General features: G+C 40.3%; 1 protein-coding gene across 3 annotated transcripts in view; it reads right to left on the bottom strand.

Moving 5' to 3' along the window:
- The window catches only part of ADAMTSL3 (ADAMTS like 3), a 338,177-nt gene that overhangs the window by 20,049 nt on the left and 293,043 nt on the right, over window positions 1-25,085 (bottom strand). The window contains exons 24-26 of one of the 3 annotated variants that reach the window (XM_049108513.1): window positions 5,295-5,477; window positions 3,007-3,123; window positions 466-583 (exon numbers count right to left, since the gene is read on the bottom strand). In XM_049108513.1, coding sequence (XP_048964470.1) covers window positions 510-583; window positions 3,007-3,123; window positions 5,295-5,477 — 374 coding nt within the window. In that variant the 3' untranslated portion in view covers window positions 466-509. Of the gene's footprint in view, window positions 1-465; window positions 584-3,006; window positions 3,124-5,294; window positions 5,478-25,085 lie in introns of those variants that run through there. The other 2 variants (XM_025436861.3, XM_025436862.3) reach the window with 2 other exon arrangements.

The following is a 25,085-nucleotide window of genomic DNA, read 5'->3' as shown; positions in this document are numbered from 1 at the left end:
TTCCTCCACATCCTCGCCCATACTTGCCATTTCTTGTCTTTTTGATTCTAGTCTTTCTGATAGGTGTGTGATGATACCTCATTGTAGTTTTGATTTCCATTTTCCTAATTATGAGTGATGTTGAGCATCTTTTCATGTGTCTGTTGGCCATCTGAATGTCTTCTCTGGAAATATGTCTGTTTAGGTCTTCTGCCCATTTTTAATCAGATTATTTGTTATCTTGCTGTAGAGTTGTATAAGTTCTTTATATATTTTGCATATTAACCCCAGATGTATCATTCACAAATATCTTCTTCCATTCAGTAGGTTGTCTTTTTGTTTTGTTGATTGTTTCCTTCACTGTGCAGAAGCTTTTTATTTTGATGTAGTCCTAATAGTTTATTTTTGCTTTCGCTTCCCTTGCCCGAGGTTACATATCTAGAAAAATGTCTCTACAGACAATGTCAGAGAGATGACTGCCTGTGCTCTCTTCTAGGATTTTTATGGTTTCAGGTTTCACAATTAGATCTTTAGTACATTTTGAGTTTATTTTCATGTATAGTGTAAGAAAGTGGTCCAGTTTCATTCTTTGCATTGTATGATACTGGAATAAAAACAGACACCTAGATCAATAGAACAGAATAGAAAGCACAGAAATAAACCCTTGCTTATATGGCCAATTATTCTATAACAAAGTAGGTCAGAATATACAATGGGGAAAAGACAGTCTCTTCAACAAATGGTGCTGGAAGAATAGGAATAAACTCTAATCTTTACCTTGACCTTCAAAGGTCCTCAGCAACCTTCTAACTTCATTTCATATCTCCTCCCTCTCCTCCACTGTGCCCCCATCACATGAATTTTCTTTGTGTTTCTTGACCACATTAAGCTTGTTGCCACTTTATGGTTCTTGCACTCACTATTCCCTCTGCCAGAAATGCTCCTTCCTCATTCTTGTGTATGGAGGGTCCTATCTTTATTGTTTAGTCTGGGCTCAAGTATCACATCCTTGGAAGGCTGGTCCTGACTTTCTTCTCCAAGGTGGCAAGCACCGTGTTATCACCCTATTTTGTTTCCTTCAAAGCACTTACCACAGGGAAATATATGTTTCCTTGTTTATTGTCCATCTTTCCTACTGGGATGCCAAGTCCATGACAGTGGGGAGCTCTTCTGTCCTGTCCACTGCCAGACAGTGCATGTTATATATTAGGTACTCAAGCAGTATTTGTTAAATTAATAAACGAGTCTCTTTGAAATGTTAAGGTAAGGATCCATTGAAGGGCTGGCATATTCCAGAATGTATACATGTGTATGTGTGTGTATGTATGTGTGTAGGAGGTGGTCAAACAAGGTAGGTAGTATTAATAAACCAAATGTTTAAATATTCCAAAGATTTCAACTTTCCAGCACTTTCAGCCTCATAAATACCTAATTTTTAAATTAATTGATTTGAAGGAGTTCCTTGATCTCATGTTCCCTTCCACATGGAATTCCTATCTGCCTTTGCACATCTGTCTCTGCCTGGAATGTTGTTCTTCCTCATCCCAGAACAAACATCATGGCCTGTGCAAAAACTTGGTTGTCTTCTCCAGAGTTAGGGCCCCTTTCTCAGTGGTGCCAGTGTAGTTGGTCATCTTTCTATTACAGCACTTGTCAAAATACCTATTTACATGCCTGCCTGTCTCTCTAGACTATGAGTGTTCCAAGGGCCAGGTCATCTCTGTACCCCAGCCTGGCAAAAGTAAGTGCCAGGCAAACACTTGTGTCTATCCAAAATTCAGATGTCAAATCCCAACATCCAACAAAATGGTCCTAGGACGTGGGGCCTTCAGGAGGTAATAAGGTCATGAGGGTGGAGCCCCCATGAATGGGATTAGTGCCCTTACAAGAGAGAACCCAGGGATCTTCTTCACTCCTGCCATGTGAGGAAACAGTGAAAAGATGGCCATCTGTGAACGAGCAAGTGGCCTCTCATCAGACACTTGATCTGCTTGTGCCTTGATCTTGGGCTTTGCAGCCTCCAGAATTTGGAGCAATAAATGTCTGCTGTTTATAAGCTACCCAGTCTATGGTTTTTGTTTTAACAGCCAAAATAGACTAAGACAAATGCTGAATGATGAATGGATTATAGTGCATTTCATAATGGTAGTATTATATCTGAAAGAGGAGAAGAAATATATAAATACTCCTGGGGAATAATGTCATAAATAACACAAGCTGGACTGTTTGATTGGTGGTCCAATACTATTTTCCTCTTCATGCTCTCTCTGCTTCTGAGAAGGTGGGGGCCTAGGAACTACATTTCTAGACTCTCTACCTACAAAGTTATCCTTTGGGATATGTTCTACAAAGGAGAGGCATTTGTTCAAGATTTAAAAGATCAAAATGATGTAGCCAGTATTATTCCTGTATAGGACATATAATAAAGCATGAAGTCCAATAGTAGCTTCTCTGTATCCTTCTGTGATTTACTCACTTCTGAGCTACAAGAATCTGAGATCATCAGTACTAGTTTCCTGCAATTTCAGCATTTTTGATTTTCTTAACTCTACTTCTTTCCCTTGGCCTCCTAAAGAGTTTTGTAACCTTGAAATACTAAGATTATGTTCTCCTGACCAAACAGTGATGCATAACAAAGTTAGTAAGTATAGGGAAAAAACTTATGAAAAGAGAAAAATGAAAGAATTGGTTCCAGAATTCTTAGCAAATCTTCCCTCTGTGAATATTTACCAAGTTGGCAATAGTTTTAAAACTGGAAAGCCAATCCCTATTTTATCACAAATAATGATGCACATTTGGGATATGAGCTCTGCAGGCTTCCTTGGGAGTGATTTCTTTTTCGAAAATGTTTCAATATGGAAGGAACAAATTGAGCCACAGAAGACTGAGGGCAAGGGGAGAGCTGGCCAAATGCCTAGGAAAAGTTTTACTTATTGAGAAGTGCAAAACATGGAGTCTTGCAGCTTAATCCTTTTCCCTGCATGTGCCTCACAAATGGTAAATCCCTAAAAAGTCAAAATCTCTGACCTGGAGGTAGGGGTTCTCCTGTTGGGTCATTACTGTTGGTTCCCGTGTTGGATGCCTGGAGCATATGTTTTTTGTGGTCCTTGGGAAATACACTTTTACTGTCCAAACGTCTTTGTTCTGAGGAAGAAAAAGAAAGAAGAAAGGAGCCTTTCTTTTCCAGTTAAACAGTATCAATTCTTGTCCCCACTTGGGTGTTTTTAAAAAAGACAACTACTAGGAAGTCAGCTCTTTCCAAATAAATGCTCTGTCTTGGATGCTCAGGCTCACACAGATCTGGGAGTTATGTGTGGGTTTGGGTGTGTGCATGCTACAGAGGCTGTTACAGCAATTTTGCTAACATGTGGTACTTCTGCATGTTTTCATGGTTTATAGCCTAATAAGATGAAAAAAAATAGATTCACCAAAATTCTAAAAGGGCTGGATGAGGCAGCTGAGAACAGCAGAGTTCTTCCACTCAAGAGGGGCCTTGGCAGCAGGAAAATGGATGATGTCTCATAGGGGACTTCACGTGGTGGGGAATGTGGGCTTTCAGAAAGGCCATGAAGCCTGAGCATAAGAGCAGGGCAGTGGAGGAATGCCATGTACTGTGCCATGTAAAACATTCTTGATTCCTCAGTCAAGTTAAGCAAAATGATGAACTGCTTAGTGGAAGGGACTTCTGAGGGAAGAGGTGTGCAGGGCAGAGCTGAGATGACCATGCAGCTTCATAAGTGGAGAAGATCAGAAGCAAGGAATAAGGCTGGCACTTCTCAGAGCACGGGGAGGCATTCAAGAATAAGACAGGCTTGGCCAATTCAATCAGTTGAAAATCTTCCATTCCATAATCCTAGAAGACCACAGGGATCTTTGGGAAGAGTCAAATGGAGGTACACCACTGCCTTCCTGGTCAGCACTTATGGTCCACAAGGGGTAGTATGAAGAACATTCCAAGAGAAGGTTATATATTTAGACTCTAGGAAAAATTTCTGTGGGGGTCTCCTTATTTGTATAGTGGGATTAAAACTTCCCCCCAACCCTGTGCTATTGTAAATATCAGAGGAGTTAATGAACACCAAAGTGTTTTATGCATGATAACTGTTCTAACTGCCCACATTGGCATCTCCCATCTGTTCATGTCCCTGGGTGCCTCTAAATGACAGGAAGAAAAGCCATTGGGAAGGCTCTTTTCCATCAGTCCCTTGGTTCAGCAATGGATTCTCTAATAATGTCATGCCAGGTCTGCCAACAACTCAATTTCATTCATTTGTGAAACACTGATTTAATACTTAAATACACCTGTGTTAGGTACTAGAGCTATAAGGAGGAATAATAAATGATCCTTAATGTCCATGTGACTGACTTATGGGATCAATTCTCAATTGGTTCCAAATCCTGATGGGAAAGAGGAGTATTACTTACTGAGTCCTAAAACCTCAACAATTTAAAACCTATTTTGGTGACAAGAATCTGTTGAACTCCACATATTATCCTACAGATAGTAGAAGCAGCACTGAGCTTGTCACTCTGTGCCAAGGGGCACATGGTAATGAGCTTCTCCAAATTACACTACTGATCCAACTGTACGATGTCTTAAGACTCAGTTGATTAGTATTTAATGAATACGTACTATGTATCTCATTCTATATTATATCCTCAGAGTTGCAAAACAAATCACACATGGTGTCTATAATTAAAGGACCTACAATTTAGCTGAGGAAACAACTGGAGAGAAATGTGTGTTAGGACTTAATCAGATACTGAATGGTAAGACCAGAGAAAAGAGGTCAAACAAAATCCAGATAGGAACTCTTCTGTAAAGGGCAGAAGTTGGCCCTCCATTTTTCCAAAGAGAAAGGCAGTGAGGGACACATCTTCTTTGGAGAGCAGTGTGCCCAGAAGCCATACTTCAATGGAAATAGCATGTGCGTGGCAGAGTCTATTGGATTATAGGGCAGGAACCCATGTTGACTACAACAGAGCTCGTTGCTAGCTTGGAATGGGGGTTGGGGTCAGCAGATAAGCAAATAAAGAGGCAGAAGCTGAAGGGTCTTGATTCTGAGCAGAAAACTTTATAAGTCAGTGTAGTTTTCTGGGCAGAGAAGTATTAGCAAGAAAGTCACAGCCTTCTATGAGGAGAACTGGTAGGACAAAATGTCAGACTTAGTGCTTGTTGTAAGTGGGGAGAGGGAAGCCATGGTTAAACCATTTAAGATCCATCTTGTTTATTCCTCAACTCCAGAATGACAAAACTGGGTCCTGCTTTGTATATATTACAGGAAGCACTTCAGCCAGAAGAATTTGACACTTACCCAGCACGTGGAGTACAGATGCTGCCACTGCCTTTCCAAGAACATTGGTGGCTGTGCAGACATAGGTTCCTTCATTTTCAAGGGAAACATTCTGCAACAACAGGGATCCATTGAAAAGCAAGGAAATATTGTCACTCAGAGATCCTCCTCTCTTCAACCAAGTTATATTAGGTTGAGGGACACCTTTGGAATAAAAACAAATATGACAAAGGCAAATTCCTTTAAGAATAGGGCCACAGAGCCATATGACAAATACCAGTTAGCATTTCGACCACAAGTTAATGAATGGATTTAATTACATGTAATAGGACAAGTGGCTATTTCTATACGTATAGCTCCTCTATAGCAGGTAGGGCACTCCATTAAAGCAAAGGGCTTTGGTCTACTATATATCTGACTAGTTTATGCAAGTAAGTCAATAGGAGCCAAAGAGGGTGGGATTTGCTCTATAGCAGAAAAAAAGTACAAAGTTCAGTGGGGGTAGTAGGAGAGTGGCTGGAAAAGAGCTGGTGGAGATGAAGGCAGAGACAGAGAGAAGTTCTCAGTGCTGAGTTATTGCAAAAAAAATCTCTGGAAAGCAAACATATCTACTGCATATCTTTATTTGCTGTGCAGGAGCAACAAAACATTCATCCTTCAGAAAAAATATAAAATCTTTAGGGAAAAAAACTTGTTCATTAATACTGCTGTAAAAGAGGATACTTTCAGGGAACACAACATGTTGAGTTTCAAGTCTGGATTGACATAGCAAGGTGCAGAGACTATAAGCGACATCCCTGGACACAGAGTGGAGCATGAGAAATCAAAAGAATTTCTTCCTCTAAATCTAGAGAAGTCTTAGAATTTTGCTGGGATATGAGATGCAAAGCTCAGGGGAACCTCCCTTGGTTCTTAAGAGCGAGGGCAGCCTCAGAAAATCCTGAGATCCAGCTAGGTAAGGTAAGTGGTTTTGATGAGGTGCTCTCCTCCTGCAGTGCTCTGCTTAGAGGGAAGGTGCAGGCCTGGTGAGGCTTCCTGACAAAAGAGAGGTGTCACCACTATCATCACATTTGCAATGCTCCCTACTGTGGGCAAAATGCATGCACCATGAATGCTGTGACACTGATTCCCACAGTTGTTTCCTGACCTGGGAAGTGGGTCTTGTTAGCTCCACCTTACAGCTGAGAAAGCTGGTCAAGGCAATACTAGGCTGGAACCCGAATTCCCAGAAAAGTGCTAATCACACATACATGTGTCTTTTCAGTTATTTCTTCTACAAACACACACATATATATAGAGGAGTTGAAATCTCCCAAGGTCTCCAGTTAGTAAACACTGGAGTCAAGATTCACACCCATGTGGTTTATTCCAGAACTGATCTTTTAACCACAATGTAGGTAGGTCTTGCACACTCCTTGATCAATTTATTCTGAAGCACCTTATAGTGTTCATTGCCAAAGTAAGCAGACTTTCTTTTTTTTTTTTGTAAGCAGACTTTTAAAAAATATAGCTTATGGTCGTTTATTGCTGACAATAATAAAGCTACGGGAAATTATGAACACTTGTATATTTCTCTTATATTGTCAGGTTACAGTGGATCCCTAAACAATATGGGGGCTAGGGATGCTGACTCCTCTCCCCGGCACAGTCAGAATTCCATAAGTAACTTTTGACTCCTCCAAAACTTAACTACTAACAGCCTGCTGTTGAACAGAAGCCTTACCAATAACCTAAACAGCCAACTACATATATTTTGTGTGTTAGATGTATTACATTCTGTATTTTTGCAGCTAGAAAAAATGTTATTAAGAAAACCATAAGGAAGAGAAAATGCATTTAAAGGACTGTACTGTATTTATTTTTAAAAAATCCATTTAAAGGTAGGCCTATGCAGTTCAAATTTGTTTTGTTCAAGGGTCAACTGTATTTGGAATAGTTTTCAATTGACTTTTTTTTAAGGTAAACAACCAGGGATGTCTGGGTGGCTCAGTCAGTTAAACATTTAACTCTACATTTTGGCTCAGGTCATGATCTCAGGGTCGAGATCGAGCCCTGCATTGGGTTGTGTGCTGGGCATACAGCCTGCTTAAGATTCTCTCTCTATCAATCTCCCTTTGTATTACCCCTGTCATTTACACTCTCTCTAAAAAATAAATTAATTAATAAACTAATAAAATTTAAAAGAATAAAAGGCATACAATCATATCTATACATAGTGACAATTGTATCTTTTTCCAATATTTATATCTATTATTTCTAACTATTGCATTGCATTGATTAATGTCTATAAAACAATACTGAATAAGAATAGTTACAATAGGCATATTTGTCTTATTTCCAACTTTAAAGGAAATATTACTAAAGCTTCCTCCTGATGCATGATGTTTCCTTTTGGTTTCTGATAGTTGTCAAATCAAAGAAATTTCTTTTTATTTCTAGCTGACATGGAAATTTCTAAGTCTCTGAGTTGATACTGAGTTTAATTTTCTTATTCTAAAATTAAAATATTTAGAGCTATTAATTTTCTTTTGAGTACAACTTTGACAATATATCTTATATTCTGAAATGCAATACAACTATAGCCATTCATTCATTCAAAAAAATGTTTCTGAAGTGCCTACTCTATGTGAGGCTCAATCCCGGGGCTAAGGATATAAGGATGAACTAAGTTCCTCAAGAAACTTAATTTAAGAAAAAGAAACTTAATTTTCAGAGAGGGCTTTGGAGAGAAACAGGCAATTGCAATAAAAGGAGATAAAAGTTTCTGGTAAAGGCAAACACTGGATGTCATCACATGGAAGCTGCACTTAATGCAGACTGAAGAGGTGGGAAGATCCCCACATGAAGGATCACCTAGGCTAATACCTTAGGACAAGTAGGAACATGTCAAGCAAAGGGGATAGCAGTGGTGAGGAGACTGTTTTAGGCACAGGGAACAGTAGGCATAAAGTCCTAGACACAAAGTAAAACACAGTGCACTTGGGGGATCATGGAAGTTTACTATGACTGGAGCTTAAAATGCATGGAAGAGGAGTGAGGAAAGAGGAGGTGAGAAGTGAGCAGGTGTCAGTCAAATGCAAATTTATTATCCACAGTAAAGAATGCAGTTGAATTTATTTTAAGGGAAATAGGAAACATTTAATTATTTTAAGCAATAATTATTTTAAACACTCTGAAAATATCAGATTGGTGCTTTGGAAATATCATCCTGGGTGGCTTAGTCAATCAAGCATCTGACTCTTGATTTTGGCTCAGGTCATGATCTCAGGGTCATGAGACTGAACCCCACATCAGGCTCCACAGTGGAGCCTCCCTTCCCCTCTCCCTCTGCCCCTCTCCCACCGCTTGTACTCCTGCTCAAGAAAGATAAGAAAGAAAGAAAGAAAGAAAGAAAGAAAGAAAGAAAGAAAGAAAGAAATATCAGCCTGGATGTGTTGTAAAACAAGGAAGATGGGCGACCAGGGTCAGGAGGACCAGTAGGGAAGTTATAAGTGAGAGATGAGAGACAAAGGTAGGACAATGAAGGCAGGAGCAGTGGGTTTAGAGAGATACAGGTTAACCTAGCACATATCAAGGAGGAAAAAAAACAATAGGACTTGGTGATTGACTTTACATAAGGAAGTAAAGGAGAGAGGATTTAAGGATGACATGCAGATAGATGGTGGTGCCATTAGCTGAAGCAGGGGAAACCAGAGAAGGAGTAGACCTGCCAGGAGTACATGAGAAATTATTGTAAGTGTGTTGACAGCAATTTAGCATAATCTTCCAAAATTACAGTTACATTTATTTTTTTCTAGGAATTAATGCTATCAATATACCTGCGTACAAAATGCTCCATTTACACAGTTATATAAAAGCAAAATATTGAAAACAAGTCACATATCTAACAATAGGGACCCATTAACTAACTTCTAGTATATCAATGTAATAAAATATTGATGATATACTCAAATTACTGAAAGAAAAAAGTAGCCAACCAAGAATACACCTAGCAAAACTGTCCTTCAGAAATGAAAGAGGAATAAAGACTTTCCCAGACAAACAAAAGCTGAGTGAGTTCTTCATCACTAGACCTGCCTCATAAGAAATGGTAGAGAGTTCTGCAAGTTAAAATGAAAGGACACAAAACAACACAAAAGCATGTGAAAGTATAAAACTTACTGAAGATGCTAAATATATACACAAATACAGAATACTATTATACTGTAATGGAGCTGTATAAGTCACTTTTAACTCTAGTATAAAAGTTAAAAGACAAAAGCAGTGAGACTATAAATGTGAAAAGCTGTTAATGGATACTCAATTTAAAAACATGTAAAGTGTGACATCAGTAATACAAGTAGGAAAACAGAGGTAAAAAATGTGTAGTTTTTGTATTAGATTGAAGTTATGTTGTAATCACCTTAAAATAATCAATTATAACTATTTTATGATTTATATAACCCCCCAATAACCACACACAAAAAAACCTATAGTAGATATGCAAAAACCAAAACCAAAAAACAAAAAATAAATTAGGTACAAATAAGGAAGATAAGGAATAAAAGCCAATAGAAAATATTAACAAAAATAAGATGCTTTTTAAAAAGATTTTATTTATTTATTCATGAGAGACACAGAGAGAGAGAGTGAGAGAGAGAGAGAGAGAGACACAGGCAGAGGGAGAAGCAGGCCCCATGCAGGGAGCCTGACATGGGACTCGATCCCAGGTTTCCAAGATCACACCCTGAGCTGAAGGCGGCACTAAGCCGTTGAGCCACCCAGGCTGCCCAGATGCTTTTTTAAAAAAAAATAAAATAAAATAAAAATATAAACTAAACTGACAAACCTTTATCTAAACTTACTAAAAATCTTAAGAGGATTCAAATAAATAAAATAAATGAAAAAGGAGACATTAAGACTGATGATACAGAAACCAAAAGGATCACAAGAGACTATTATGGGTAATTATACACCAAACCTAGAAGAAATGTATATGTTCACAGAAACATACAAACTACCAAGACTGAATAATGAAGAAACTACAAAATTAAACGGACATGAATAATGTACAAGAAAATTGAATCAGTAATCCAAAACTTTCCAACAAATCAAAGTCCAGAAACAGAAGACTTCACTGGTGAATTATACTAAACTTTTAAAGAATACAATCCTTCCTAAATTCTTCCAAAACATTTAAGAGGAAGAAATACTTCTAACCTCATTTTGTGAGGCCAGCATTGTCCTGACACCAAAGCCAGACAAAACACTGCAAGAAAAGAGAACTATAGGTCAACATCTCTGATGAATGCAGATGCAAAAATACTCAAAAAAATTAGCAAACTGAATTCAATAACACATGAAAAGGATCATCTAACATCACCAAGTGGGATTTATTCCTGGGACACAGTAAATTAATTAATGTGACAGACTATATTAACAGAATGAAGCATAAAAACCACATGACCATCTCAAAAGATGGAGAAAAAGGATTCAACAAAATCCAACACTCTTTCATGATAAAAACTCTAAACAAACTAGATATAAAAGGAATTTACCTCAACATAACAAAGTCCCTATATGACAAACCCACAGCTAATGTCATATGCAATGATGAAACTGAAAGCTTTTCCTCTAAGACCAGGAACAAGCCACTCTTGACACTTGTATTCAACATAGTACTGGAAGTCAAAGAGTATTTAGGCAAGAAAAAAAAAAAGCCACTGGAAATGAAGAAAGTAAAATTATCTCTGCTTTAGATGACATGATCTTTTATGAAAAAATCCTAAAGATTACACACACACACACACACACACACACAAAGAACCAGAATGAATACAGTAAAGTTGAAGGATACAAAATCAACATACAAAAATCAGTTGCATTTCTATACACTAACAACGAAATATCTAAAAAGGAAATTAGGGGCAGCCCGGGTGGCTCAGCAGTTTAGCACCGCCTTCAGCCCAGGGTATGGTCCTGGAGACCTGGGATCAAGTACCGCATCAGGCTCGCTGCATGGAGCCTGCTTCTCACTCTGCCTGTGTCTCTGCCTCTCTCTCTCTCTCTCTCTCTCTCTCTGTCTCTCATAAATAAAATAAAATAAAATAAATAAAAAGGAAATTAAGAAAATAATCACATTTACAATAGCATCAGAAAGAATAATACTTAGAAATAAATTTAACCAAGGAGGTGAAAGGTTTACACACAGAAAAGTACAAAGCATCCATGAAAAAAATTAAAGACACAAATAAATGGAAAGGCATCCCATTTTCCAGGACAGGAAGACTTAATATTGTTAAAATATTCATACTACCCAAAGCAATCTACAGATTCAATGCTATCCTCATCAAAATCCCAATGGTATTTTTAAAAATAGAGAAAACAATCCTAAACTTCATATGGAATCACTGAAGACACCAAATAGGCAAAGCAATATCAAGAAAAAAGAACAAAGCTAGAGGCATCACACTTCCTGATTTCAAAATATATTACAAAGCTATAGTAATTGAAAGAGAATGGTACTAGCATTAAAAACAGGCACACAAACTAATGGAACACAATAGAGAGCCCAGAATTAAACCCACATAAATACGGCCAACTAATCTTTGACAAGGGTACCAAGAACACACAATGGGGAAAGGACAGTCTTCTCAACAAATGGCGTTGAAAACAATCAGATACCTCACATATAAAAGAATGAAATTGCACCCCCAAGAATGAAATTGTAAAATATGTGTATTTTACACCATACACAAAAACGAACTAAATACATATACATACACATACACATAACTAAATACATATACATACACATGTATATTATATATATATATATATAAAGTCAGATATAAATATGACTAAAATATGTTCACAGAAGCAGAGAATAGAATGGTGATCACCATTCTGAATGGGATCAGAGGGAAGGAGAAATGGAGAACCATGGTTCAACTGGTATTAAGTTTTCATTAATGCAGGATGAATTAGTTCTAGAGATTTGCTGTACAGCAGAGTGCCTATTGTCAACAGTACTGAATTATGCACTTAAAATGTGTTGAGAATCTCGTATTAAGTGCTCTTACCACAAAAAAGGGTGCACAAGTGTTGGAAGTGATGGATATGTGTATCACCTTCATTGTGATAATGGTTAATGAGTATGCATATATCCATCCTCATCAAACTGTAAATATTAAGTGCATGTGATCTTTTGTATCTCAATCATATTTCAAAAATACTGTTTAAAAAAAAGAAACATTTTCAGCTGAAAAATACAAGGTATAGAATGGTGTGTTGAATATACTAACCTTTATATAAGAAAGAAAAACCTAAGAATTCATGCTTGCATAGAGAATCTCTACAAGGATTCATTAAGAATCTAATGAAGGCGCTTACCTGGGTGTGTGGGGCGCAGGTGCAAGGGAGTGGAAATAGGGGATGAAGAAAGACTTTTCATTCTATGATGTCCTTGGAATGCCTTACCTATCTCTAAATTTTATTTTTTGGAAAGATTTTATTTATTCACGAGAGATCGAGAGAGAAGCAGAGACATAGGCAGAGGGAGAAGCAGGCCCCCCACAGAAAGCCTCATGAGGAACTGCATCCCAGAACCCCCAGATCACGACCTGAGCCAAAGGCAGAGGCTCAACCACTGAGTCAATGAGGCACCTTACCTATCTCTAAATTTTAAAAAGTTAGTTAAAAAACTCAAATGACATCTCCTAGATCACCAATTCTCCTAGGATAAAGAAAGGTGAGGTTTTCCTTCCTACATCTTTCCCCTATCCTTTTTTTTTTCTTCTGACATAAACTGGGATTTGAAATTCAGGTCATTTTACATTGTTACTTCTCATTATATATTTCCTTTTAAACATTTTTTTGAGATTTTCAATCTATTTTTTCAGTCACTAAAGTAAACTCTTAAATTCTGTATTTAAATTGTTCCAATATTTCAGTGTGATTGCTCTTATGCTGCAATATCTCTGTGATCATAATTAAGATGCATTTCTTGCTTGACAGGGCAAGGGCAGCATCTTGGTAGTATTTTTCCCACAAATGTAGGTCAGTGAGTAGGATTGATTATGAATCCTTGAGTGGGTGAGAACATTTTCTCTTACCACTAAGAAACAGCTTAGCTGGTCACAGAATTGGAGTGTTGCGATGCACCTTCCCCCAAACGGCTCATGCTGCCCATTGTCATCTGGGCCTTCACACTATGAAGGAGTCTGAGGCAAGCCTATTTTTTATTATCCTTTAAGTAATCTGTTATCATCTCCTTTTTTCTTTTTGGATTCCTGCAGGATTCTTTCTATGATCAAAATTTTCAAAACGTTTGCTAGGGTATGATCATGAGATAGTATTACTTGCTCATCCATTTTGCCTGGAACACTCTGGGGCTTTGGATCTGTAAACGAGTCATTGATTCCTTCCATTCAGTAAAACTTACCTTCTCTCTCTCTCTCTCTCTCTGTTATATGTCTCTAAGTTCTGTGTCTGTTCCTTTTGCTCCATTCTCTCGCTCAGGAACACCAATAGTTGATTAACGTCTTTCCTCCATGTCCATCACCCAGGTATCATTGTTTTTAGCTCTCTGCTCTTTTCCTTGGCATTCTGCAAGCAATTCTGAAACTTGCTCCTACTTTGCTCATTTCATTTAGAGTGTTTTATTTTTCTGCTTCTAATTTGGCTTTATTTTTGATTGATTTTTAAAAGTCTTTCCAGCCACTATTTTAATTTCTGCCTCTCTTCTAGCTGGTTTTCCCCCCAGCTTTATTGAAATATGATGGACATAAAACATCATGCATTTTAAACATGTGCAACATGTTGGTTTGATGCGTTTGTATATTGCAAAATGACTGCCAGCATCCCCTTCATTAGCTAACACCTGCATGGTGTCATATAGTTACCATTGCTTTTTTTGAGGTAAGCACATTTAAGATTTACTCTCTTAACAACTTTAAGTTAAATAAACTAACAAATTAAAGTTTAGCGTTTTAAAATTTCTCTTTGTTTTCATCTTGCTTTTCTAGAGTTTTGGGGAGACACAATACATACACTACCTCACATTCACTTTTCTGATACAGTGGATACTCTTCATGGGCCTCTTGAGTGCTTATTCTACATCATTTTTGCTGCATAACCTCGGTGTTCTGACTCAGAACTCTGATGAGCAGAAATCCCTTGTGGCCTCACCCGGGTCCAAACAGACACTTTGGCTCCCAGTGCTACAGATGCTTGGTGTCTTTTGCACATTTTATTATTATTTCAAATGGTAACATTAGGAAGAGCAAACTCTGCTGAAAGACCACAGTAGTGAATTTGTGGTTTCCTGAATATCTTAGATCATATTGCTCAAAACTGACAAGAGTAAGGGCAAGAGACTGTGTTAAACTATCTCCTGGGATCCCCCTCCACTTTAAGATATGTGTGAGATCAATTCGTTCATTCATCCGCTCACCCTTCCTTTTATATATTTATTCAACTCATGTTTTTTTATGTGCTTTCTATGACCAGCACTCCTTCAGAGCATCTTTACTGCATTAATCTCAGGCCTCCCCAGTAGGCTGTGACGACAGTGTCTGGCAAAGAGTAGACATATGCATATCTGCTGAATGCATAAAGGAGTGAACAAAGGGATGGATCTCCTAGAAGAAAATCATTTTATCTCGAGGATACATCAGTGTGACTTTTTGGTTACTCATGGCAATGTTCTTTTCCAAGGTAATAAAATACGGACTCTGTGGTGAAATCTTCATACGTTCATGCACATTTATTTTGGAATCCATGGTAGCTTGGAGAAGGGCTGTATTAGCTAGGAAGAAAATAATCTCCTTAAATATTTTGATTAAAAAAGTGTAAAGCATTTCAAAAATCTCTTCAAACACTTCTCCAGTCTCCATATATGTGAATTTAAATTATTCACTAATTGGAGGAGATTCCTTTAAGAGCTCCCATGGAGTAATCCTCCAGTGGCTAAATATTTTTGAAAGCAATACATAAGTTTGAAAAAACATTATAATTCAAGGATCTTAGTGAATTCAGACTTATCTTCTATAATTAGTCTAAATAAATGGGGTTTTCTCAAGTTATAAAACCTCTTCCAGGAGGAGACCCTGAAGCATTTCAGATGCATTGGCTTCATCATTATGCCTCCATGGTAGGAAGCATGTAAGCAATAGTGCTGTAAATTCTAACTTGAAAGGAGGTTTATTCAAGGCCTTTAGCCAGACTGTACATGTGGGGGTTTCATTCAGGCAGAAGGGACAGCAGGTGCTTTGGCTCGGAAGCAGATTCCTCACATGGAGTCTATTAACCTCAGGGTCTCTAGGTGGAAGTCAGGGTTCCATGACCTTTTCAGTAACGTTAGCTGACATTCAGCATTTCCATCAACTATGAACACAAGCAACAACCAAGGTAGCAGTATTTTTGACTCTGCTGCTCATGGAAACCACAGAGAAATATTTTCATTTCACATTACAATCGTTGCAGATATCTCAACATATCTTCTACGCCACCACAACTTCAAAATTATGGTAGTTATTGGACCTGATTGTAGATTTTGAAGTGATCGCATTAGGAAAGAAGCACTTATATTATTAGATCATACTTTTGATTTATTAACATTTTCATATCTGGATTTTGAGAATTAGTTTTCTTTATAATATGATGTGTTTTATTTTCTGCATTTGAAAATACTATTCTGAGAAGCAACTCCATAGACTTCTTCAGCACACTCCTACTTTGGAGGATCATGAAAGAACAGTGGGGTTGCAGAGGTGTGAGCAAGGGAGGTGAGGTAGGAAACAAGGTCAGAGAAGTGGCAGGTTGCTGTGTGTGTGTGTGTGTGGGGGGTGCTCTGATCATGGCCTCACCAGTCACTGTGAAGATTTGGCTTTTATTCTAAAGGATTTAAGGAATGGCATGAGATCTTTTGAAGAATTGTTTTGACTGCCTGAACAGATCTCAGGGTGCAAGGGCAGAGGTGGGGGGACCAGAGAGGCAGGCAGTTATAACAATCCAGCTGAGAGATGATGGTGGGGTGAACCAGTGTGGTAACAATGAAAGTGGTGAGAAGTGGTTAGGCTGAAGGTGGATATGTTTTGAAGAATCCATCAAAGGAATGGCGGGGGGTGGGGGGGTGCTCCAGAGAGGTGTGAGAGAAACACAGATCAAAAATGATACCAAGATTCCTGGCCCAAGCACCTGAAATAATGGCATTGCCACTCTCTAAGATAAGAAAGTTATGAGAGCAGACCACTTGGGAGCAAAACTCAGGAGTTCAGTTGAAATTTGTTAGGTTTGACACATCTGATAGTCATGGGGAGATGCTGAGCAGGTACTTGGATCTGTTTACCTAGCACTTAGAGGAGAGGTCTGGGCTGGAAATACAATTTGGGAGTTGTCGGCATATAGATGACATTGAATCCTTGAGCATGTATGAGGTTGAGAAAGGAGTGAGGACAGCCAGAGAATGGAAAATGTCTGAGGCTGGCCCTGAGGCACTTCCCCCAGTAGACTAGAGAGATGAAGTGAAAGCAACATAGGAAGGCTGAAAATGAATATGTGACAGAGCGGGAGTAGAATGGAGAGAGTGGTTTCCCAGAAGCTGAGAAGAAAGTATTTCCAGAAGGAAGGAATAAGCAATTGTCAAAATGCAATCACAACCAGAATGGCTAAGATCACAAAGACAAGCAATAGCAGGTGTTGGTGAGGATACAGAGAAAAAGGAATCCTCGTGCCTGTTGGTGGGAATGCAAAGTGGTGCAGCCACTGTGGAAAACATTGTGTGGAGGTCCCTCAAAAACGTAAAAATAGAACCACCATAGGATCCAGCAATTCCACTCCTGAGAATTTACCCAAAGAAGACGAAAACACTAATTCAAAGGGATACATGCACTCCTATGTTAATAGCAGCATTATCTACAGCAGCCAAATTACTGAAACGGCCCAAGTGTCCATCAATAGATGAATGGATAAAGAAGACGTGGTATAGATATATGATTATTACTCAGCCATACAAAGAACGACATCTTGCCATTTGCAACGATGTGGATAGAGCTAGACGGTATTATACTGAATGAAATAAGTCAGAGAAAGACAATTATCACATGATTTCACTCATATGTGGAGTTTAAGAAACAAATGAACAAAGGGAAAAAAGAGAGATAAGCCTAAACACAGACTCTTAACTAGAGAACAAGCTGGTGGTCACCAGAGAGGGGAGGCGGATGGGGGGCTGGGGGGAAACAGGTGAAGGGGATGAGGGTTACACTTGTCACAGCACTGAGTAATGTATAGAGTGGCTGAGTCACTATATTGTACACCTGAAACTAATACAACACTATTAAAAAAAGACTGATGATCCTCCCAGACCAGTGCCATCAGCAAGCCCCCACATGCCTCAAACTCTACATGCCCCATGGCAATGGTATCTCCCTCCTCCTCTGCTCCTCATCATCATTACAATGACCCAGCTACCGGGCCACTCACCCTGGAGCCTCAGAGCCACTCCTGGCTCCCACCTTCTTATCCTCCATGGGTAATTTGCCCCCAAGTTTGTAAAAATCACTTCTAATTTAGAACTCCCTTGGATCCAGTCTCCTCTTCCCCATTGCCATGGCCACTGCTATAGCTTAGCACCATAATTCTTCTCTAAATTACTGAAACAACTTCCCAGCTGGCTTCCCTACTTCCAAACCATCTTTCCATGTGAAGTCAGAGGGAGCAAAGTGCTGGTCCCTGCCTATCTACGGAGGCACATAGTCCTGGCAGTGCCAGCCTGTGCCACGCAGCTCTGACCACACCTCTGGCTGCCTCCTAACCCTGTGGCCGCAGACCCTCTGCTGTAGTCTGCTCAGTGTCCTGTCAGTGAGACTGCCAGGCCTGCCAGCTATCCTTACTCGTGCCTGTCACTCATCCACAGTGTTCCCACTTTCTCATCTTGGTCTACTCCTCTCACAACAGCCCTGGAGTTGCTTGTATTCCCCTCCCAGTTCCTATAGAGTCCTGTTCATACAGACACTATTGTGTTTGCGACATTGTATCACAGTTAAGACTGCAGCTTTCTGGGAGTTCCTTGTTTCAGCTGGGCATGCAGCAGGTGCTCAGGAAGCCTGTTGAATCCAAAGTGTGCAGGGCCCTTGCATGGATGTGTGGGTCCCTCCCCTGCTCCCCACTAACAAATCCATATGTGGAAGTCCTAACCCCCAGTGTGATGGTATTTGGAGATGGGGCTTTTGGGAGGTAATGAGGTTCAGATGAGGTCATGAAGGCGTGGCCCTTGTGATGGGATGAGTGCCCTTCTAGGAAGAGGAAGAAACGAGAGCTTGCCCACTCTCCATTTTTCCATCATGTGCAAAAGCAGTGGGAAGGTGCTCTTTGTGAGTCAGGGAGGGGACTTCACCAGACACCAAGGCTGCTGGCACTTTGATCTTGGGCTCCCGAGCCACGGACACTGAAACAGATGTCTGTTGTGATTCCCTCTCCCCACCCCCACCCCCCCAATCTATAGTATTTTATCAGCCCAAGCTGATAAAATCAGAGGAGGATTTATCAGAGGAGGATTTGGCTTTGGGTGAGTTGCCTATTATGGGATTCACCTGTCCTCAGGACCTCATGGTACACATTTTGTTAAAAAAAGAAAGAAAAGAAAAGCTCTCCAACATTTTTTTTTAGTCCATTTTGGTCACTAGTTATTCTGAAGCACAGTTATGTCCTAGATGCTTTAAGTCCCTCGTGCCTTTGCTTACATCACTTGGTGTAGGGGACAACATAAATGCCGCTCAGACTATCCTCCTCCCCCTGAAAAATCCCCTACACCTTTTATTAGTCATGAATTTATTCATCCAGTGAGTACTCTTTAGGTGCCTCCTGTGTGCCCCCACTCTGCCAGGTACTAGGGTCTTAGCCTTGCTGAAAGCTGAGCATCAGCTTCTTCTGCCTTTAAGCTTTCAGGAGGGAAGGAAGGGGTAAGACTCCCCTCAGGAGGCTGTCTCTTTCTCCAGCAAAGACGCCTCAGGCAAACAATCAGCCATGAGCTTCCTCTAGGCTGAGACGTGCCACGCCACTACACCTCAGAAGCCCCCAAGCAGTGCCTTACACGCAGCAGGCTTGTTGATTAAATTCAACAGAACCAACTACAGGCTGGAGAAATAGTTTTGTTCTCTACAACTCCAGCTGTCTTTGGAAGAGGCTGGATGCTTTTCCTTCAGGACATTTTTCAAGATTTCAATGCATGCATTTGTAGGCAAGAGCCACATAACAGTGAGAGAAGAATTTGGAGTTTCTATGGCAATCCCAGGGGTTGGAGAAACCAGAAGGAGGATGGGATTGAGAAAGAAGAGGGAGCAGAGGAGCCACCTTGTGCCTCTGCCACAAGCCCTCAATTTTCAGCTTTGCTTTGACAAGTCACCAAATGCCTGGTATTAATGAATGTCTTGCTATGAGTAGAAACCTGTCAAGGAACTGAATTTCGTATCCCAGTCGATAGAGGGCAAGAGAGAGAACCTATCAGGTCAGTGCAAGAGGCAGAGCACCCAGGCCAGGGTAAGCCCCCCAAAACTGTCAGAAGTCAGTTCCAGAAGTCTTCCGGATTTCCAATCTCTGGAACTGACAGAGGTCAGAGACAATTCCACTTAAATCTCAACCTCAGAGTGGCAAGGGTATGATAGTGAGTTTATACACATAGTGATATTCTACATATACCAGGAAGTTCAGAGAACAAAACAGAACTTGGCAAGTTTGAAGATGCGAAAGGAGACACGAAGATCTCCAGCATGGAGGGAAGAGGAAGGAAGGTCTCCACCGCAACTCGGCACCTACAAGCATCGTTACACATGTGAGCATTTTCAAAGAATGGAAGAAGCCAGAGGAAATTCAGATGGGATTCTTCATACTGCTGTTCTTTACGGTCTTTCAAAATAACAAATGTTTTCTCTGTTGAAACAGCTACAATATGTCAGAAATAGTTTAAACTTATTTATCTAACCTCAAAGACAGGCTATTTCCCCTAAGACGCGCAGCTCTGAAATACTCAACGTTCTGTTTCCACAATGCTGAAGTAGTTTTTGGAAGGCAAATGTTGTGGAAAAAAGTTCAGATCTGGAGGGGCTGTAAAACATGTGTTGCAGAAAGCCTGCACCTCTGGGTGTCTTTAAAATAGTCACTGTTTAAAAACAAATATCCTTCATCCTTGAAAGGTTCATGAAAAATTCCACACTACAAAATCCTTGGCCTATATTAGACTGCTCTAAAATGCTGGGTTTTTATATCAACATGTCACATATACTATACCTGATGTTTTCGTTCATTTCTTTGTTTCTTCTAGCTACTCAACACTCATACAATATTCTGTATTTTTTTCCCACATAACAATTGAGTTTGAGCTACCATTAGTTACTTCCAGGGCCTATGAAGAAATGGTGTTGTCAATTCATAGGATAAGAGGCAGATTGAACACATTGTAGACAAACCACACAGAGAGTCATTACTAATAAATGAAACAAACAAGAGCTCACAGTTCCAGTGTCAGAGAAAAAAACCTCAACACTTCCAGCACAGAGAATATACTCTTCTTGACAGTGGAGTCAATCTTCACAATATCATAAATTTTGTAAAAATATTCCCATTTTGAGTTAATCGCATACCCTTCCGTTCTTTTTGCCAATATGTAATCTACGCTTTTTGGATATAAAGGACTATTTATCAGTGATGCCATATCCAGAACTTCCTCCAAATATGCGAAAGGCTATGGTTTTTACCAACCACAGAACTCTCTTGAATAGCTGAAGTACTTTCTCTTCTTTAGCAAAATGATGTTAATGGATTGACATAATCAGGTCCCCAAGCAATTTGATTTGAGGAATTAGAAATAATCTGGGTTGTACCATCTAACCCCAAGAATCTTTCCCCAGAGACTTTTAAAATATGTTTCTTCTGCCATGGAGGAAAGGTGTCAACAAGCCTCTTCCTAGTGTGGCCATCCTTGACTCCTGCTTTGCTTGGGACTGGACAGTTCTCTTGAAGTCCACCAGTCATATCTCATGAGTGCTACACAATCCATTGCTGGATATTGGCCCCCAGGGGCTTGTTCATAGGCTAGAAAAGGCCCATGGGGGTTATTCCACATATTATCTTGAAAACAAAACCCTCCAGTGGTTCCTTGAAGAGTATGATTAAAAGTCAAAGCTGGTACAAATCAAGCACAGTGATGCATGCCGAAGTTATCCAAGTGGTATAAACCACTCACACTGGGTCAGAGACTTCTGCAACAACAGCTAAAATGAAGATAACCTTAGACATTCTGGAGGCCTTTCCTGATCAACAGCAAGTTTGATAATTGACCAATGTAACACCAGAATGCTGATGAACAAAGAGCTAAGATATGGTCCTCAAAGGCTACATGAAAAGTATTGCCTATTTGGAAATCATGTGCCATGACCTTGAAGTTGGCACTGTCATTGCTGCTATCATTGGCAAACCCAAAGCCAAGGCCGGGCTGATATCCCAGGGCTCTCCTTCCACCTCCCTCAAGGCTCCAGCTCATCTCTCGTTTTTCCAAGCTGCCCTCACTTACTTTTTAAAGTGGGTCCTTTCTCCCTAGGATTGAGGGGGAAAAAGATTCAGTTTTCCCAGCTCCATAGCTTGCACTCTTTCCAGAGGATACAGACGCAAAAGCCCTTTCAGTGTATGGGTACTGAGTGTTAATGAGAGCTCATCCTCTGGCCCCAGCCATCCAGCCCTCACTGTTCACCAAACATGCCTCACTCTGTGTATTGCTAAGATTTTCTATGTGCTCTTCTCTCCACAGTGGAGTATTTGCTATTCTCCTTTATCACGTGGAAAATTTCCTCTTTTTCTAAGATTTTATTTTTTCATGAAAGACATAGAGAGGGAGAGGCAGAGACATAGGCAGAGTGAGAAGCAGACTCCCTTTGGGGAGCCTGATATGGGAACTGGATCCCAGAATCCTGAGATCACAATCTGAGCCAGAGGCAGATGCTCAACCACTGAGCCACTTAGGCGCCCATCACTTGGAAAATTTCTGTTCATTCTTGAAGATCCATCACAGGCCCTCTTGTCCCTGACCCTCTTTGATTCTGTGGCTGATTCCTCTTCTGTGGACCTTAGCACACTGAGGTCTCAGCTGTTAACGGGCCTGATCCCACCTTCAGAATGAGCCCAGAGCATGGATGCAGACCCTTGCCCATCACTCCTTGTTACCCACTGTTTCCTGAGGATGTCTCTCATTTTGAGATAACATTTGAGATAAGTCCCAGGAGACTCTCTGGCCCTGTTTACTGACTAATGCATTGGTTCTTAACCTTGGATACACATTAGAATTGCCTTGGGAATTTAAAAAACACATTCTCAGGCCATACTACAGATAAATTAAATCAGACTCTCTGGGGTAGGGTGGGTGGATAATTTAAAGATAAATTAAATAAAAGAAAAGATAAGGAAAAACAGAGGGGCACCTAAGCTGGATGTTAGTAGAGATGCTGAAATCTATTCAGGTCCTATGGTGTTTTCCCCACAATGAGGTTTTTTTTTTGTTTGTTTTGTTTTGTTTTGTTTTTTATCACCAGGTCTTGAATCCTTTTTCAGACTATAGCAAGAAGCCCTCATGCTTTTTTATTTCGGGGGGTTGAATTCCAACAAGATTTTTCTCTCCTTTAGCTCCTGGCCCTGTGTGGGTCCTGTGGGCCCTATCCCAGAAAGGCATAGTTGAGGCAAAGGAGTGAGAGCGATGGATGGGTCATGGGAGGGCTTTCACCGGTTCCATGTATTTTATACAATAAATATTCCTCCAGCCCCTACAGCTATCCTGTGCCCTCTGTCACTATCTGGGGGTCTCAGCATACACAGGGAGAAGCTGACGCTCTTGGGGGACAGAACAAGCGAGAGCCTTTCTTATAGGATAAGTAGGTGTAATCGGTTTGATGTTGGCTCTTGCTGGCTTTTAAGAAAAGCCTCCCAATTGTTTACTAGCAAATCTCATACAAGTCTGGGAAACTCAGCACTAGCCACTCTGGCTCTGGCTCTAACAGCATCCTGAAGAACCAAGAGAACACAAGGTCAGCCTAGAGCCACCACGGGGGACCCATGGAATTGAAGCAAGTTATTTGTTTAGAAATCTGCGCTTCAAAAGATCACCAAGAGAATACCAGATGTCTGAAAGCACAGAGGACAAACCTAGTTCCTGCCCTCCTGGATCCCCACAGGTCTATCCTACACAGAACACAGGCTCAAACAGGACCAAGTCTGGGTCATTTTATTAACATTACAATTTAGGTGGATTTAATGAGTCTCCATGTGAGAAACACAGTAATGAAAAAAACTGTGAGGTGAAAGTTATTTAAATCTGAAATAAGATGTAATTGTGGAAAGGTTATGTGTTATTTTGGAAGAGGAAGTCTGTAGCTTTATTCTTTTATTTTTTTAAGATTTTATTCACTTGAGAGAGAGAGAGAGAAGAAAGAGAGAGAGAGAGAGAGCAAGGGGAGGGGCAGAGGGAGGCAGAGAAGCAGACTCCACGCTGAGCAAGGAGCCCGACATGAGACTTGATCCCAGGACCCTGGGATCATGACCTGAGACAAAGGCAGACATTTAACTGACTGAGCCACCCAGGTGCCCAAGGTTATGTGTTATTTTGGGAGCAGAAACTTGCCATGGGGGTCATAGGCCCTACTCCAGTGTTCTACCCAGTGGTTCCCAAACACTGCTGGTAGTAGAACCAATTTTATTTTATTTTATTTTATTTTTTGTAGAAGAAAATCTAGTTTATAAAACCATAAAACAGGAAGGTCTTTTAGTTGAACTGTACATTGGCAGAAAGGGTAGGCAGGGTAGAAAAGTAAGACTGGGGTCCTTGACAAGGCTCCATGGAATCTACAGTTTGAAAACCACTGGCTTATTTGCTGGTCTACTGATAGTATACAGGAGAAACGTTAGTTGGAGACAGGGAATGAGTGGGCCTAGGATGTGAAATTACATGATAAAAGGCCTATGGGTCAGTGTGTTTTTATCATGCGAAAGAGTGAAGGTGAATGTGGGGCTGGATGTCCATGAGGTTTGGGGACAGAGAAACATACTGGTGGTACTGAAGATAGAAGTAGGGTATAGACACCTGAGGATGAAAGCAGTGTTGTTGATAACAGGACCAAACCACAATAGCTGTGGTCTGGAGGCTTTAAGACATGCATGACTCAGTATCCGCAGACACACACACCCAAGCCTGAGGCTTTTTGCAATAAGTATGAAATTTGATAGGTTCTAGAATAGCCCTGTTTTTCATCTTGCATATTTAGCTACCTTATTCTAGCATTTCTTGCTACTTCTTAATTGTGTAGAGACTCATGTTTTCTCCATATGGGAAATGATGTGAATCAAAGATGAGGAGAAAATCTTTACTCGAGGAGCACTGAGAATGGAGCTTCCACAGATAGATATTCAAAGAACAGCAAATGGTTTTAAAAATGAGTCTTTTTAATCCACTAGCTCAATAATCCAAATATGAACACAAAGAGATCTGGGGCAAGGGTACCAAGGTTTAGGTGAGGGAGTGAAGAGTCATTACTAGACAGACCCTTTCCTGTCATCGTCATAGTAATGGTAGAAGCATGTGTCTGGGGGCAGGTGGGCCTCCATCAGCCTGGGTGCTGACCCAGCTTGCTGAGGCAGACCCCTGACCTAACACTGGTCAGCATCCCACCGGCGAGCGAGCAAGAGCCAGCCTCTCTGTGCATGCTCCCTGGACTCTCAATCTCACACCATGGGGGCAATTCTGCAGGCCAGAATTGGGCCCTGGTTGTTGCCTATACCTGAGCCTCTGACGCT

The sequence above is a fragment of the Canis lupus genome, chromosome 3 (assembly GCF_003254725.2).
Source record: "Canis lupus dingo isolate Sandy chromosome 3, ASM325472v2, whole genome shotgun sequence".
Lineage (NCBI taxonomy): Eukaryota > Metazoa > Chordata > Mammalia > Carnivora > Canidae > Canis > Canis lupus.
Note: the sequence above shows the minus strand (reverse complement) of the source record. Positions and strands in the feature narration are given on the sequence as shown.